The sequence below is a fragment of the Trichosurus vulpecula genome, chromosome 2 (genome assembly GCF_011100635.1).
Source record: "Trichosurus vulpecula isolate mTriVul1 chromosome 2, mTriVul1.pri, whole genome shotgun sequence".
NCBI classification, from domain to species: Eukaryota; Metazoa; Chordata; class Mammalia; order Diprotodontia; family Phalangeridae; genus Trichosurus; species Trichosurus vulpecula.
The window spans coordinates 440,640,459-440,657,236 of NC_050574.1; the positions used below are offsets into that span (position 1 = coordinate 440,640,459).

Sequence of the window (16,778 nt, forward strand, 5' to 3'; positions counted from 1 at the left end):
TGCACAATCATCTGTGGACAAAAAGTTGCACACCAACTCTCCCTCCACTTTAGTCTTGGCTTGTAGCCTTTTCAAATTAAATAATTTACTGTTAGTATGATAGCTGACCTTTTTTGTCCTTCTTCAATGTGACTGCTGAAAACATCATACTAAAAGGCATGGTAGCAAGCACACAGCCCTACTTCGCTCCACTGGTGACTGGGAAAGTGTGAGAGCATCATCCATTATCCAAAAGCCATGCAAGCATGCCGGAATACTGATAAACTTCTCTGGGCCTGCTATATGCTAGATACTGGTGGTTTGAAACAAAAGATAGTCCCTAACCTCAAGGAGTTTACAATCCAAGATAAACACAAAAGGAACCTGAAAAGCTGAGGAGGGGGGTTGGAGGCAGGGAGGATGGTAGAGAAGTCAGAGTAAGAAATGAGGAGCTGTCTGAGCTGAGCTCCCTGCTTAAATGGAGGAGAAAAGATTATCAAATAACCAAATACTAGGGAGATACAGGACTTTTCCCCTTTCCTCAATTTGGATATTTGGTCAAAGCATAGTTCTCCGAAGGGCAGGGCAGACAATGAGGTGAAATCTTGGAATTGTTACTCCCCTCCTCACCCCACCCCGACCCCCACCTAGAGAATCTTACAAAGAATTTAATGTAAGGTGAATTCGCGCCCATTGTGTTCCACTCAGCCAGGTCTGATCAGAGTCCAGATTGCCCTAGGCTGGGGTAGTCTGGATTAGAGATAAATCTCTTAGACTGAGTGATCAGAGTGGAGATCCTCATTAGGCTAAGCCCACCTCTTATTATAATATTCATTGTTAATCAGAGTTGATTACCACCCTCAGGAACACCCACTCTTCCAAGGACATGGGATTCATGAGGGGTCTTTAGCATTCTAGAGTGCCACTGACCCCTTTTATTAATTATTGCTAGCATGATTAATAAAATGATTAATTACCCAGAAATTATGTCTCTCAAACCTTTTATACATCACACCTCCAAACAGAAGAGTAGAGGGTAATGATTAAGGTAGAGCACCAAAGTTGATGGGATCTTGCTTGATAATGAGGTTTTTCCCAGTAAGTTTCCTGAGACACTGTGGGGCAATCAGAGATGTTCCAGAGTGGTGCAGCCAGGTGAGAAATGAGCAGAATCAACTGAAAGCCTCTCCAGTAATGAGCAGAGAAAGAAGCAAGGTGTAGCAAAGGGGAGCAGGAGTGCCTGGGGAGGCCCTGCTCCAGTGTCCTGTAATGAATGTGAATGAGAAAGAAAGCCATGGGACAGGATGAAGAATGATAGGCCGCACCTCCAGGAGACCTTTAAAAGTGAGTTCATTGGAAACCAGATGACACACTCCATGCAGTCTGGAGAAGCTCAGCTCTTGAGATATGTGGAAGGTTCCAAGGTGAAAGAGGCAGGGGGAATTACCTAAAAGAAAGGGGCCAGGATTCTGGGAACTACATTGCTTGGGCAGATCCAGGATGAGAGATGTTGGGATGGAAGTTGCCACCTAGAAAACTCCCCAACTACAGACCCCAAGATGGTAATCCTGTATTTCCTTTCTTCTCTTGGGAAGCCTAAAGCATGAGAAAGTCTGTTTACTCTTTTTGGTTTTAAATATTTACTTTGTTTTTTATACATAGTGTTAATCATGAGTCTTTGCTAGTTTTGAGTATGTTTACTGGAAAAAAGAGGCAATTGAGGGGGGAACATCTCCAAAGAAGAAGGAGAGAAAGCTGTAATGGTGGGATGTGTTGTCAGGGTGTTTCTGAGAGTTGTGCTGGGAGAGAAGAGGGTCTTGGAGTAACATAGAGTAACACAGACCATTTGAGAAAGCTTCCCAGAGGAGATAAGGAGCATTTAGAGCACTAAGTTCAGCTGGATAACAAGTAGATAGTAATGGGTCAAATGAGAGTGGTTAACCAACTCTTCTCACCAACCCATCCTATCCCCCTACAAACCCCACCTGTATATATAAAGGTAACTAACAATGCAAAGCAGGAAGTAAGTACTCAAGGAGTCCTGGACTTGGAATCCAAAGACACATGAGTTTAAACCCCACATTTGACATTCCTTAGTCACATGACCACGTTCAAGTTCCTTAATCTCTCTATGCCTTAGTTACTGTACCTGTAAAATGGAAAATTAATAACACCTGACTCACGAGGTTGTTGTGAGAATCAAATGAGAGAATGTATGTATGTAAAGCATTTTATACTTAAAAGTTGTCTATAAATGATAGCTATTAGTAGTAGTGGTAGTGCAAATAAGTGTTATGGGAGCTCAGAGGTTAGAGAAGGTATCATAGATTGAAATGTATAGGGAGGACTTTATGGATGTAGAATGACTTGAATGGGGATAGTATTGGGATAAGGCCCCTTTCAGCTTTAATGTCCTCTGATTCTATGAAGAAAGACAGGCAGTGAGGAGGAGGAGGAGGAGGAGGGGGAAGGATGGGGAGGAGGGGGATGAAAGGGAGTGAAAGCAGGAGATGGGGTAGGGGGTAGGGAGAGGGGTGAGGAGGGGAAAAGACCAAAAGCACAGGAGTGGGAGATTGGCAGAAGAGAGCGCCAGCAGCACGCTACTGTTTGCCTTTGCCCACTACAGGTACCTCTCGCTGACCTGGGAAAAGGAATTCTCTGTTCACGGCCACTATTCTTGCCCATCTGCTCTCAGCTGTTTGATCCCCAGCTTCTCCAAAGCAAGAGTAGTTGCTGTGATTTTGTCCTTCATTCCCCAAGAGGACCGTGATGTCAGGAAGGTGATGCCGTGACTTGCAAGGGAATTGGATTTAAGTGAGGGGGGGCTGTGCAAAGTCACCAGGCTCACCTTCTCCTCCGGAGCCATCTGGGTGGGTCCAGTGGCCAGGTAAAGAATTGAGGTGTCATGACATACAGGAAAGGGTGCTTGATTCGGAGTCAGACAACATGGGTGAATATTGACTTTACCATTTAATAATAATGACCACCAGAATAATAGCTAGTACTTACAGAGCGCTTAGGTTTGCTAAGCTAAGCGCTGTGAAAATGTTCTCCCATGTGACACTGGGAGGCAGGTGCGATTGTTGGTTGTTGCTGTTGAGTTGTTTGCAGTCGTGTCTGCCTCTCCATGACCCCATTTGAGGTTTCCTTGGTGCAGAGATACTGGAGCAGTTTGCCATTCCCTTCTCCAGCTCATTTTACAGATGAGGAAACCGAGGCAAACAGGGTTAAGAGACTTGCTCAGGGTCACACAGCTGGTAAGTGTCTGAGGCTGGATTTGAACTCAGGAAGATGAGTCTATCCACTGTGGCGCCACCTAGCTGCCCAGGTGCTGTTATTATCTCCATGTTACAGATGAGAAGCCTGAGGCAGGCAGCCATTAAGTGACTTGCTAGCAAGTGTCTGAGATCGCTCTATCCACTGCACCACCTGGCTTTTTCATGTGGTGGAAGTGTGGCGCAGTGGGTTTACTGCCAAGATGACATTTGTATAAGCGAGACCCATCTACATGGGCCTCAGTTTCCTCATCTGCAAAATCAGATGACCTCAAAGGTCCTTTGCAGCTTTATGAACCTATCGTCTTCAGCTCTGGTAATCCGGAACTTTCCTAATCCTAGAAAATGGGATGCTTTAAACCTGATATTCCTACTCTTTAAAATTAAACGTCAATCATCAGGCACTCAGAGAGACACAAGAACAAGGAGGTTTCACTGCTGTTGGGCTCCCTAAGCATGTAAACCATGGTGGGACCCCCAGGCCTTTATTAAGCACTTCCGCCACAGTCCTTTCTGAGCAAGTAGGCACCGGGTGTTCCTGCATCTTCCCCCAGTGAGGCTGCGTCTTCTCAGTACCTATCGCTGTATTTGCAGTCTGGATAACGGTAAGCAAAACGAGGGTCACAGATTCTCAGTGGTTTCAAGATGCCCTTCAGCCTGCTGGCCGCGCTGATCACCTCCTGGTCTGAGAGCAAGGGGTTCCCACAAAGAGCCAGAGCAGCGTCTATCTCCTCTTGTCTGGGCTGGGGGAATTTCCCTTTGAGCAGCTGGGGCAGGAGCTGCTGACAGACCATCACCAGGCTCTGTTTCTCCTTGACTGTGTTGCAAGAAGGAAATGGAGATCGGCAGTCTAACACCAGGCAGCTAAATATGTCTTTGTATTCTTGGTGGCTGTCTAGAGTCGGGCTACCTGAAGGATGCAGGAAACAAAAATACAGATTTTAGTCAAGTGCCATCCTTTCTCATAAAGGAAAGTTAACTCAAGTTTGTTTAACAGAGAATTTTTTTTTCTAGAGATTTTCTGTCTTTGTATTGGCTTCCAGGACTTGTTTCTCTTCTGAGGTGGGCAGGAAATTTGCTCAAAAGGAATGGAAGTAGAAATCTCATTTATTCAGCATAGGAAATCAGGCTGAAAGGAGATTAACAAAATCCACATTAAAAGTAGCCAAAACCCTGGGATTTTAATCCTACAACTCATGCATAAAGACTGGCGGAATTCTTAGTAGGTTACCAGAAAGGGTAATATAATAGAAACAAAGAAATAGAAATATAAGAGAAAGAAGGAAATATAATAGAAAGACCTCTTAGAAAAAGGTCTAGGAATATGAGAAGTGACCAGAGCCACAGCTAGGGCAAGGGCCAGCATTGTGCCCTGGGGCAGGAAATTTAGAGGGTGCAATAGCAACCTCAGGTAGGGATACTATCTCCCTTCCCCCTTCCCCCCCCCACTTCATTGACACTTGCCCAGATTCGCTAGCTCTGGAAATAGCCCAACATGTGAGTCAGATGGTCAACTGGGAGAATAATGGAAAAACGCCAGGCCCTAGGTGGCTACCTTGTCAATTTAAAAAATTTATGATTCACTCATAGACCTCATTCATTTCCACACTTTTTAATTTTGAAACTTTATAAAAAGCAAATGTGTCAAAATGGATTACAAAACATACCAATGAATCAGCCAGCCATTTAAAATTTAGATAAGGAATAAAAGTCCCCATCATACCAATCTCGGAAGGGAAAATGAGGATTTAAAGGTTGAAAAAGAAAGACAGGAGCAGGGTTGACATGAATATATCAGGACAGAAGCATGGAATGTTCCACCAGCACATAGCTCTCTTGGGACATGCTTTGGGTAAAGCATGTGCCCATGTTATCAGTCAACACACCATTCAGATCCAAGGACCAATAGAGAGTCTAACAGTTGACTGGGAGTAGAGGGAGTTCTATTTTCTGCTGACTCCTGAACTTTGAATGATCTTCCCCTGTGACAAACCAAAGATGTTTGTGCTCAAAAATGAAATAATATGAAAGATGGGCAGGTGAATCTCAGCCTCCCACCTTGCCCCTCCCCTCCACCTCCCCATCTTGTTAAAATTCTCCTATGACAGCTGCTCTTTAGAGTACATGCCGAGTACCTTGCTGCTTGTCAATGACTCCCACTGTGCTGGCATCTCGGATGAACAGATGCCCATTGTCAAAAATGCCAAACGTGCCAGCATCAATGCGGGTGAAGTAAAAGAAATAGTTCAAGTCATTGTTCCTCAGGGAATCTAGGATGCCAAGGAGCTGGTACGCCAAGTCAGCTGCCTGGTCTGCAGGTGAGCCGTAGAACTGCTCCAGGGGCTGTGTGCTGGTGCTGACCAGGAATCGGCCACAGGAGCCTAGGTATCTGGGCAAGGGCCACCCCTCTGCCCCCGGGAAAATCTGGAGTAGAAGGAAGAGAAAAAATATATTTTAAAATAATCACCGTTTCTTTCTATTTTTCTGTTGCTTTCTTTTCCCTGTTTCCTTGCCTGTCTTTGCATAATGACAAATGAAGATTGGCTTTACAGACAGATACCCCTCCCCGCCAAATCTGTCAGCAAAATCCCCCGAAGCCCTTGGCACCATTTTTAACTACAGTGATGCTGTGTCTGCTAATGGGATATTTAAGTAAAATGAGGCGGGCCAGTGTGCACTAGTCCCTAACCTTCCTTCTTCCCCCACTCCTACTTGGTTTCATTATAATTACGTTGATTAAACCTATTATTTGCCTGTAGCCTGGTTTCATCTAGGCCCTGAGCCAGCGATTTAACTAAATGTTCACAGATATATGAGGGATACACACACACACACACACACACACACACACGTACGTTTTTATATATCTGTGTGGGTGTATGCATGTGTGTGTGTGTGTGTGTGTGTGTGTGTGTGTGTGTGTGTGTGTATGTGTGTACAGGAATGGAACCACCTCTACAGAGTAAGACAAGTAAATTGCCGTGGTGTTATGTAATGAAACAAATTTATCAGGTCAATAAACCCCTTTGAGCCCCCCCCTCCAAAAAAGCACAAAAGTAATACACAAGTCATAATGAAGTGTGTAATGGAGGCAGGATAGTTTAGTAGAAAGAAAAGTGTTTTTGGACCTGGATTTCAAAGCAAGTTTTTCTCTTTATTACCTGAGTGACCTCAGACAAGCGATGTGGCTTGGACTAGATGACCCGCTAGGTCCTTCCCAGCTCTAAATATGTGATTGTTTAGGGCATTAGGTTAGTACTTCTGCCAGGATTAGAACAGTGGAGGAGTCTAACACTTCAGAATGTAAAATATCTGGAAGTTAGATCTCCTATTTTCATTGTTCCTGGTGGCCAGTAAGTCTTGCTTCACCCCACAAGACTCTGGGTCACGCAAACCAGGTCCAATCATGAGGGCCTCACTAAAAAAAGGTCATTTTCTCCTTTCGACCTTTTATACATCCTCCCAGAGTTTACTTTGAGAAAATATCCAAATATTATGTCTACGTTTCCCCAAATGTGGATAACAAATAAAAACTCAAATTAACAAAAGCCTCGGAGTAGAAGCAATTATTATCATCTACCCGCCCCAAACAACAACAGCAACAACAAACACAGAAGTCACTTAAGGGATTCGAAAGAGCCCATCAACAAATACTGAAAGCACATGAAGAACTCTAATAGTTCCCCTTTGGAAGGAACTTGCTGGGTTTAAGGTTGCCACCAGGGTCACCCCTTGTTATTCCCAAAGATCCCTTATTCTCCCACAGGATCTTTCACAGTCCTTCCTCAGCACTGGATTCTCTCCAGAAAACAAGGACACTTGGGGCTGCCAAACAAGGAAAACCCCAGACACTCATAACCTAGCCCCTTTTTACCTTTCCAGTTTTCATGCCCCTCAATCCCCTGCCTCAATGTCTTCAATACATTGACGATGGTATCCTTGCTGTTCCTCCTCCATCTCCTGACTTCAGGCATTTTCTTGGGCTGTCCCCTATGCCTGGGATCCCTCAACATCACCTTTTGGCTTCCCTGACTTCCTTCAAGTCTCACCTAAAATCTCACCTTCTACAGGAAGCCTTTCCTGATCCTTCTGAATTCCCTCTGTTGGTCATGGCCGAGTTATCCTGAATCTAGATGGATTGTATATAGTTGTCTACGTGTTGTCTCCCCTGTGAATTCCTTAAGAGCAGGAGAGCTAATTGACTGCCTTATGGCACTTGCACTTCTTGAGAAGGGAAGTACTATTTTCAAAATGATAGATGGCAATTTCTTTTCACATCGAACCTATACTGTTCAAATAATTTGCTTTAATAGTGGGGGTAGTTGGGTGGGAGGGGTGGTGTTGGCAAAGTCAAGTGCTTAATCCCCTAGGATATGATGTACTTTTTCATCTTCTGAGATTACTTGGGTGGGCCTCCTCTTTCTCCAAAGAGAATGCCACTCAGGTGAGATATCTGAACTCTCAAAGTCAGTCTGTCACTAAGCATTTGTGTGCCAGGTACTGGGCTGAATACTGGAGATGCAAAGAAAGGCAAAAGACAATCCCTTTTCTCCAGGAGCTCACAGTCTAATGAGAGAGATAACATGCAAACAACTATGTACAAACAAGTGATATAAAGATAAACTGGAGATAATCCTTAAAAGGAAAGCACTAGCATTATGGGGAATCAGGAAAGGCTTCTCTTGGAAGATGAGATTTGAGCTAGGACTTGAAGGAAGCCAGGAGGCAGAGATGAGGAGAGAGAACGTTCCATGTTTGGGGAACAGCCACTGAAAATATCTGGAGATGGAGTAGGCCAGTGCCACTGATGGAGAGTAAGATGGAAGAAGACTGGAAAGGTAAGGGGGGTCAGGTTATGAAGGGCTTTGAATGCTAAACAGAAGATTTTATATTTGATCCCAGAGTCATGGGAGTTTATTGACTATGTGATCAGACCCATTATTTAGATAGATTCATTTGACAGTTGAGTGGAAGATGGTCTGGGGTGGAGAGAGATTTAAGACAGAGAGACCAACCAGCATGCTCTTGCAACATTTCAGGTGTGAGGTAATAAAGGTCTGAACTAGGGTGTTGGCAATGTCAGAGGAAAGAAGGAAGCTTCTTTGAGAGACTTTATGATGATAAAATAGACAGGACTTGGCATGGTAGGATGTAGGGGGTGAGAGTGAGGAGTCAAGAATGATACCTAGGTTGTGCATCTGTGAGGAGGGTGGTTCCCTTGATAGTAAAAGGGAAATTCAGAGGCGAGGGAAAGATAGAGTTCAGTTTTGGACATGTTGAAACTTAAGAGGTCGATGGACAGTTGGAGATGCAAGTCTGGAGGTTAGGAGATGGGTCAGGGGTAAAGAATGGCCAGCAAAGAGGTGATCATTAAAACCATGGGAATTGAGATCACTAAAGTGAAAAAGTATAAAGGGACAATGCCTCTTACTGGTGACACCCAATGTTAGTGGGCTTGACCTGAATGAAAATCCAGCAAAGGAGACTGAGAAGGTACAGTCAGATGGGCAAGGAGAAAATGAGGAAAAAGCAGAGTCACAGAAACATAGAAGAGAGTATCAAGAAGGAAAGGATGACTAACAATGTTAATAAGAAAAGATGAGGATTTTTAAAAGACCATTAGATTTGTCAGTTAAGCATTGATAACTTTGGCAAGGGTAGTTTCAGTTGAATGATGAGATTGGAAGCCAGACTGTAGAGAGTTAAAAAGATAGAGAGGAAAGAAAGCAGAAGCATTAATTACAGCCTGCCTTCTCACAAGGTTCAGCTTACTTAAGGCAACCCCCAGTGCTAATGCTACCCAGGAAATCTCTTTTCTTTGGCTGGATTCCAGAATCATCCTGGCTTGGAACTCAAAATATCTCTTCCTCTTTATGGGAGTTTGAGGTGTTAGGAGCATTGTCCATAAACCCCACTCTTGTCCTATGTGAGCAAGCATATGTCTGCTTCTTCCATGTGTTTCTGCAAGAACTCAGTCATTGCCTAAGCTGTTACCATTTCTTGGCCTAGAATGTCCATTCTCAAGAACATCTCATGGGTAAGCACATGTCTACACCAGCCACGTGATTGTATCACTCCTTCTCCCCCTTATACTCTCTTGAAAATGGAATCTTTGTTATCTCAACAAATCAAAGTGCACCTTGGCACACTGGTGCATATCCTTATGTCTGGATAGCTCTCTAGTGCCCCAGAAACATTCTGCTAGTTATTTTCTTCCTTATTGCCTTCCCTAGCGATGTGTATCAAGAATTTCAGCCATATCCATAAGGTAGTTTGTAGGCACCCTCCAAAAAACTTTTGTGAGGACCGAGAATTCCCATAGGTAACAGATAGGGAATTTATATTTACCCCCAAATTGTACAAATTCAACAAAGTTTTACAAAGTTTCTATAGGCTCCTGCCTGCCTAGGTACTTATAAGAGCTTGTTACAATCCCCAAATTATTGAAGAAAACAATTTTTAACAAAACAAACTACTAAGAAAGGGAAAGGGCAAAATAGATAAAAGAAAAAGAAAAAAAATGTGTTTCCTTTCTGAGAGAGGAAAGCACCTGGATGAAGCCCAAAGATATACTTACGCAGTATAGGCTCTGTGGATCTCTTCTGGGTTGTCCTGACTCAGTATAATAGCACAGTGAGTTCAAGTCTCCATAAAAAAAAATAAAATAGAACTATCTTGGATGAGCTAGGCTAATATCCTTTGTTGGGTTGAGTAGTCTGGCTCAAAAAAAAACCCAAACATCAAGATCCTCAGAGATATGTAGGGTTCCCCCAAAAAGAATTCAACACTTAAGGTTAATTGGAAGTCAAGCTTCACATTCTGGATGAGGTTACAAGATATTACACATAGCCCAGCTCTCCCCCAAGACTATGGGCTCACACAGTCTGGTTCCTATCCTGGGTGTTGACCCAAGACAGACACATTTCTTTTTTGGCTCATTATTCCCCATCTGGAGTTTACTTTAAGAAAATCTCCAAACAGAGTTTGTCCCTATACTTCCATAGATGTAGGAGCCCTCAGCTTCCATATGTAGCCCCTGTTTTGGGAGGCTCAGATTTCCACTGTATACAGAAACAGATGTTTTGAGGAAAACTCTAGAGGCCTTGCGATTATGTCCGTGACCATGATTGGTTTGCCAATATTTCTAGGAAGGAGAAAGAAGACAAAGGGCAGAGAGACCAGAATTCAAAAGGCAGACAGCATTCCATCTTGAGATGGAGGTTGTGGGTTGCACCACTAACCCTAACATACTTCCCCAGTTCCTGCAACCAGAGGGCTTGGGATATTCTATGACTACAGGCATGCGGTAGTGAAAACTACATACAATAGGGTGAGACAACCCTTCACAGACATTGCTGGGTCTTGTCACCTTCTCTGAATTGAGGGGAAGGTACTGATTTTTTTTTTGCCTCCCTTCTGTATTCCTGGCAGGAACTCCCCTGCTCCTTTTAGTCAGAAATCTCCATGTGTATCAACATCTGAGCTCAGAAGTATAGGGGGACAGTTTCTGGGGCTAAGGTGCCAGAGAGACAATCAGCCCCCCTCAAGAGCTAGACCTGGTGGCTAAGCCTATGCCCCCCACTGCCCACTGTGTTCTGAGCATTCTGAGCCAGCCCAAAGTGAAAGGAGAAACATAAACAAAGGCCGGGGAGAGTGTTTATGGTCAAACCCCAAATCATTTCCCTGATGTCTTCGAAAAAGGAACCCAGTTTACTCGGAAGCTCATAGCTTGGACCACAGTAGGTTCCTGCCCAAGCTCCACTTAACGACTGTATTTTGGGCCCTCCAGGCTTAGAGTGTATGTCAGTAGTAACTGTTTCTCTTTGGAACAGCAACCCTGAGGGTCTTCCCCTCCCAGCTTGATTTTTTTTTTCCTTTGTTCTAAGTAAAGGGGCCATCCCTTGACTCACTTCTTAAAGAGGCCTGTTCAGTGAATGGGCATTATCTCACTCTAAGTGAGTACGTGAAAGGCCTTTGCCTTAGCCTAAAAGGGTCAGGGTATCCCATTGCATCCTGGGTCATCTCTAGTCATCCTGATGAATATCAGGTCACTGGACCCAGATGGCTCTGGAGGAGAAAGTGAGGCTGGTGACCTCGCACAGCCCTCCCTCACTCAAATCAAAGTCAACTGCAAGTCACATCATCATCTCCCTGATGTCATGGTCCTCTTCAAAAACAAAGGACAAGCACAAATTAACTTCTACAGAGGACCGGAGCACAGTAACTAGCATGAAAAGAGGGATACAGCAGAGGTATTGTGCTACGTGGGCTTTCTCTGGATTCCTCTACTCCTAGCATTTAACCCTGTTTACTACTAGCAAGCCACTAAAATCTCATCACACATTTAAGTGCTTGAGGTAACAACGCAGGGAAAAGCCAATGTTTACCTCATTCCCACAGAAAACCAGATGAAAAACATTCACAGGAGCCCATAAACAAATACAGAAAACACACAAAGCACTTGCAGTAATTAAAAAGAGTTCTAAGTTCTAGTAACTTCTTTATTTTATTAGTTTGTAAGAGTTTCAATAACTTCTAAGAGTTATTAATTCATAAGAGTTCTAAGTTCTAATAACTTATAAGACTTATTAATTCACAAGAGTTCTAAGTTCTAATAATTTCTTTATTAGTGCATAACAGTTCTAAGTTCTAATAACTTCTAAGAGGTATTAGTTCATAAGAGTTCTAAGTTCTAATAACTTATAAGAGTTATTAGTGCAAAAGAGTTCAAAGTTCAAGAGTTATTCATCCATAACAGTTCTAAATTCTAAGAGTTCTAAGTTCTAATAACTTGTTTGTTAGTTCATAAGAGTTCTAAATTCTAATAACTTCTAAGTGTTATTAGTTCATAAGAGTTCTAAGTTCTAGTAACATCTAAGAGTTCTTTCTTAGAAGAATGGAACTGGACCTGGGACTCTCAGCTGTCAACTTGGCACTCAGACAGAACCTTCCTGTTCTGAAGGATCCCTATTTCTCCACAGGGACCTTCAGTCCTTCCTTTACTTCCTATACCAATATACGCTGCCAATGTTGCTGAAGAACCAGGAAAAAAAAACCCAAACCTCTTTTCACCACCAGAGTCCTCAGTACTATTTAAGAGTTCAACATCAGAAACTGGCTTTACTAATGGAAACAGCACTAACAAAGATGCATAGGCATCTGTTTGCAGCAGCAACCTCAGGACCAATAGGAATCTAGATATAATGTGCCCTTGAAAACTCCTCTGTGTGTGTGTGTGTGTGTGTGTGTGTGTGTGTGTGTGTGTGATTGTGTGTGCGTTGTCTCCTCCATTAGAACATGAACTCAGTGAAAGCAGGGACTGTATTAATTTTGTCTTTGTATCCCTAAGGCTTCCCACAGCACTTCAAACATGGTAAACGCTCAGAAATAGCTGGTCCTGGGGTCAGAAAGACCTGGGTTCAAATTTGACCTCAAACATTAGCTGTGTGACTCTGGGCGAGTCACTTAATCTCTGCCTTAGTTTCCTGAATTGTAAAATGTAAAATAGCACCTACCTCCTTGGCTGCTGTGCCTGGCACATAGTAGGTGCTGTATAAATGCTTATCACCTCCCACGTAACAAGTACTTTTTCATCCATTCAAGTACCGATGGTGCCACACTGCGTTTTCAGTTTCCCCACGAGAAAAGCACATATTGGGGCTACAGAACAAGCAGCACCCTCACATTGTGGTGAGTTCTTTTTAACCCTCAGAGACCTTATTATAGACACAGCTAGGTGGCATAATGGATAGCAATCTGGGTCTGGAGTCAGGAAGAGCAGAGTTCAAATCCAGCCTCAGAAACTTCTTAGCTGCATGACCTGAATATGTCCCTTTATCTTCTGTCTGCCTCAGTTTCTCATAAATTAAATAGTAAATGCTGCCAATAAAATAGGGATAATAATAGCACCTGCCTTACAGGGTTGTTGTGAGGCTCAAATAGGATGGTGTATATGAAATGCTTAGCATATATATAGTAGGAGCTTAATAAATGCTCCCTTTCTTTCCCAGAGAGACTTTCATTGTTATGGTACTAGACTGAGGGCTTGCACTGTTCCAGAAGAGAATCCTTCTCTTGGAGAGTAGCTGGATGGCAACCCCCTTTCTCATTCTTGAACCTGCAACATCCTAGGGCGAAAAGCTCCTGCTCTCCCATTTGTGAAATGTCTTTAATCCTTTCTGCTCCTCTTGCTGCAGAGACCACACGGGGGATCCTTTTCTTTCTCCACGAGAGCTGCTCGTCCAGAACTGTCTTTCTTTCTAGAAGATTGTTCAGGTTCTCAAACATAGGGTTACCATATAATGCAATTCTCAAAGCTGGCATTGCTCAGAAGACCTCCTTTCGCTGGCCAGAAGATTAGATTCCAGCATCATGTTGCCAAAGAAATAAAAATCTCCCCTCTTCCACCAGTAGGCTGCAGGTTCAAGATCATTTTCCACCAACTAGCTTTTTGCCCTGTGTGGGCAAGCACACGTCTACCTCTTCTTCTCACAAATCACCATCAACTGCTCTTGGGTTGGGGGTGGGGATTATAGGTAGGACAAATCTCTTCCCCCAACTGTAATGTTAATGGGGAGGTGGGAAGGGGGCGTAAGATGGGAGGGGGTTGTAAGACCTCCTCTGCCTATTAATAGGCCTCATGTGGAGCCCATTAAGGGAGGCTTGTTTGTAGGAAGGCTTGCACATCTTTTGTTAATAAGTTAATTAGACAATGAGTTGAGTTGTAATGCCTTCTGGCTCTGAGTCTATTAGCTGAAATTGTGAGAGGTAAGCTTTTGCTTTGGGGGCTTGTTTATGAGAAAGATGTTGTGATTCCCTGGTTGAGACTCAGAGTGGCCATATGTTCAGAGCTTCCTGACTCCTCAGAGGTAAAGGCTCTCTCGATGTAAAGCTTTGATTCAGGCAGTAGAGCCCTGTCTGTTGGTCTTTATTTCTCTTCTCTGCATTTCTTGTGTTTGTATTTTATGTGATTAAAAAAGAAATATTGTTGACCCCTGAAACAGCTGTCTTTCCTTAGTAAAGCAGATAAAAGAACCTGTATTAGCAGCCATCCTGGGTATGCCAGTGTGGTTGCCGTTACACCAACCTATAGCACGGCAGAAAAAAAAGGCATAAAGCAAAAATTCAAAAGGGGGAAAGTTGAACAAAATGTAAGAGAAAAGGGTGAAAAGACAAAAAAAAAAAAGGCTGAAGGCAGCCTGTCTCTTTTTTATATCATCATCATTCAGTCATTTCAGTTGTGTCTGACTCTTCATGACCCCATTTGGGTTTTTCTTGCCTTCTCCAGCTCATTTTGCAGATGAGGAACTGAGGCAAACAGGGTGAAGTGACTTGCCAAACTCAGGATGAGTCTTCCTGACTTTGGCCCTGGCACTCTGTCCACTGTGTCCTATAGCACCTCACTGACCGTCTTGTTTATAGTTCCTCACAAAGGAGTAGTTCTTTGGCTAGAGTTCCTCCTCTTACCAGTGAATCATCTTGCGGGTAGCCCTAATCTCTGAAACCCAATCAGAAGCTTTACCCAGCCCTCTCCAGGTGAAAATGGGCATATCCACACTCTTGTGGGAGAATAATCATCAAATTGATAGGAGCAAGCTCCCCAATTGATGCCAATCCCTAATTTCTCCCTTCCTCCAAACCTAGTTAAAAGGAAAGGACAAAAAGGTAAAATATCAGAAGAGTTAAAAAAAACCACTCAGTTACTCTCATTGATAGGCAAACACAGTAGGGTAACTCCTCAGACAGGAATCCATCCTCTTGAGATCCAATCATCTTGGGGCAGTCCCTTTTACTGAAAGTGAATCCAGAATTGTGTGTCTTCTCAACAGGACAGTGACTGGGCTTGCCCTGACTCTGCTTGAGGACATGTTCTCATGACTCCAGACAAAAGACCATGCTCTATGAAGTCATCAGGGTGATTGGTGAACTCATCAAACTGATCAAGGGAATAAATTCTTCCCCCCTTATCCTATCATTTAAAATGCCTAAACCACTGTGTGGTGTTTGGCAAGGCTGATATTTACAAATGAACCAACAACTAATCCCAAATGGAAGAAAAATTAAGATTAGTACTTTCTGATTCTCTGAAGGGCATGCCTGCTTTTTGTTTGTACATCTTGAATAGAACTAGGCACCCGGCTTCATTACTTCATAAATTTTCCAGAGAGTACCATGATTCCCAGATCCAGACTTCCAGGACCTTTTCTAGTTGTATAGAGTATATTGAAGGACTCTAGGAATTTTCTAGATTTAAATTAAAAAGTTGACTTTAAACTATAATAAAAGATAAGTAAGCTGCTAGAGGAATTTCAGGGAAAAAAATTTAAGCCAAATAATTAAGTTGGTACTAAGAGCTTGCTAGAACAAACTTACATAGATTCCAGAGGTTATCTAACTTTGCTAATGTACTGTCATTTTGATTTATTAATAAGTGAATACTGTGTGAATAATTTGATTTTTTTTCCTCTTTCAGGTGTATATGACTAACCTTTAAGTGAGAAGGGATAAAAATTGGAGTCAGTTTAAAAAAATGACAATTTGAGCAGAGATCTCTTCCTTTTCCTGATACAGTTGATTGGGGAGTAAGGAGAGGTCATGAAAATTATTATGGAAATAAAATTGAGTTGGAAAAAAGACTCTTTAATTTCTGAGACTTATGGAAAAGAGACCAAATTTATGGCCTTTCCCGAGAAAATATGTGAATCAAATCAGGCATGAGCTTATGAAATGAACTTAGAAGTTATAACAGCAATAAAACTGAATTTATCTTGAATTTCATGGTGAAGTTTCTCTGAATTCACTAGGAATTGAAATTTAACAACAATAACAGCATTTGTGTAGTGCCTTAAGGTTTGCAAAGTGCTTTACGAATTTATTTCATTATTTTCCCATCAACTCTGGGAGGCAGATACATTTTGTAGGTGAGGAAACTAAGGCAGATGAGGTTTAGGTACTTACCCAGGGCCACACAGCTAGTTTGAGACTGGATTAGAACTCAGGTCTTTCTGAGTTCAGCACCCTTAAAATATTTTGACTTGACCCTGTTATTTTATTTTCTGTCTCATGGAGACTGTGGGGTGCAGAAATTTCCTCAAACCCTGTATTGACTTCGTCTCCTATGGGACCGAGGCACCTTGTATGTTTACTTAGCTCCAGAAGAGAAAGGATGCTTTATTGTTTTTCTTCTCTCAACGCAAACTGTATTTGAGAAATTTTATTACTAATAGTTGGTTAAATTATCCCTTTTCTTCCAGTAGCTATTACTTTTCATTTTTCTTCTGCAATTGAAAACAGACATATTTTGGGACATCAATTCTTTATTTTACAGTGAGGAGGCATTTCAATGGCTCATGGGAGCGAGTCTAAATAAATGACTTGGTTGAATTCAATTTTTAGCAAATTGAAGGAATTATATACAAATTACACTTACAGAGGATTAGGTTTTAAAATAATGAAATGGAGAGCAGCCTGAGCACTAGAATCTTTAAATATGAAGAAAAGCTCTTAAAAAATAATTAATTAGTC

General features: G+C 42.5%; 1 protein-coding gene across 1 annotated transcript in view; it reads right to left on the bottom strand.

Moving 5' to 3' along the window:
* Positions 1-2,856: 2,856 nt before the first annotated feature.
* The window catches only part of DIPK2B (divergent protein kinase domain 2B), a 63,921-nt gene continuing 49,999 nt past the window's right edge, over positions 2,857-16,778 (bottom strand). Inside the window, exons 4-5 of the mRNA XM_036746048.1 lie at positions 5,390-5,678; positions 2,857-4,164 (exon numbers count right to left, since the gene is read on the bottom strand). Coding sequence (XP_036601943.1) covers positions 3,824-4,164; positions 5,390-5,678 — 630 coding nt within the window. The 3' untranslated portion in view covers positions 2,857-3,823. The remainder of the gene's footprint in view (positions 4,165-5,389; positions 5,679-16,778) is intronic.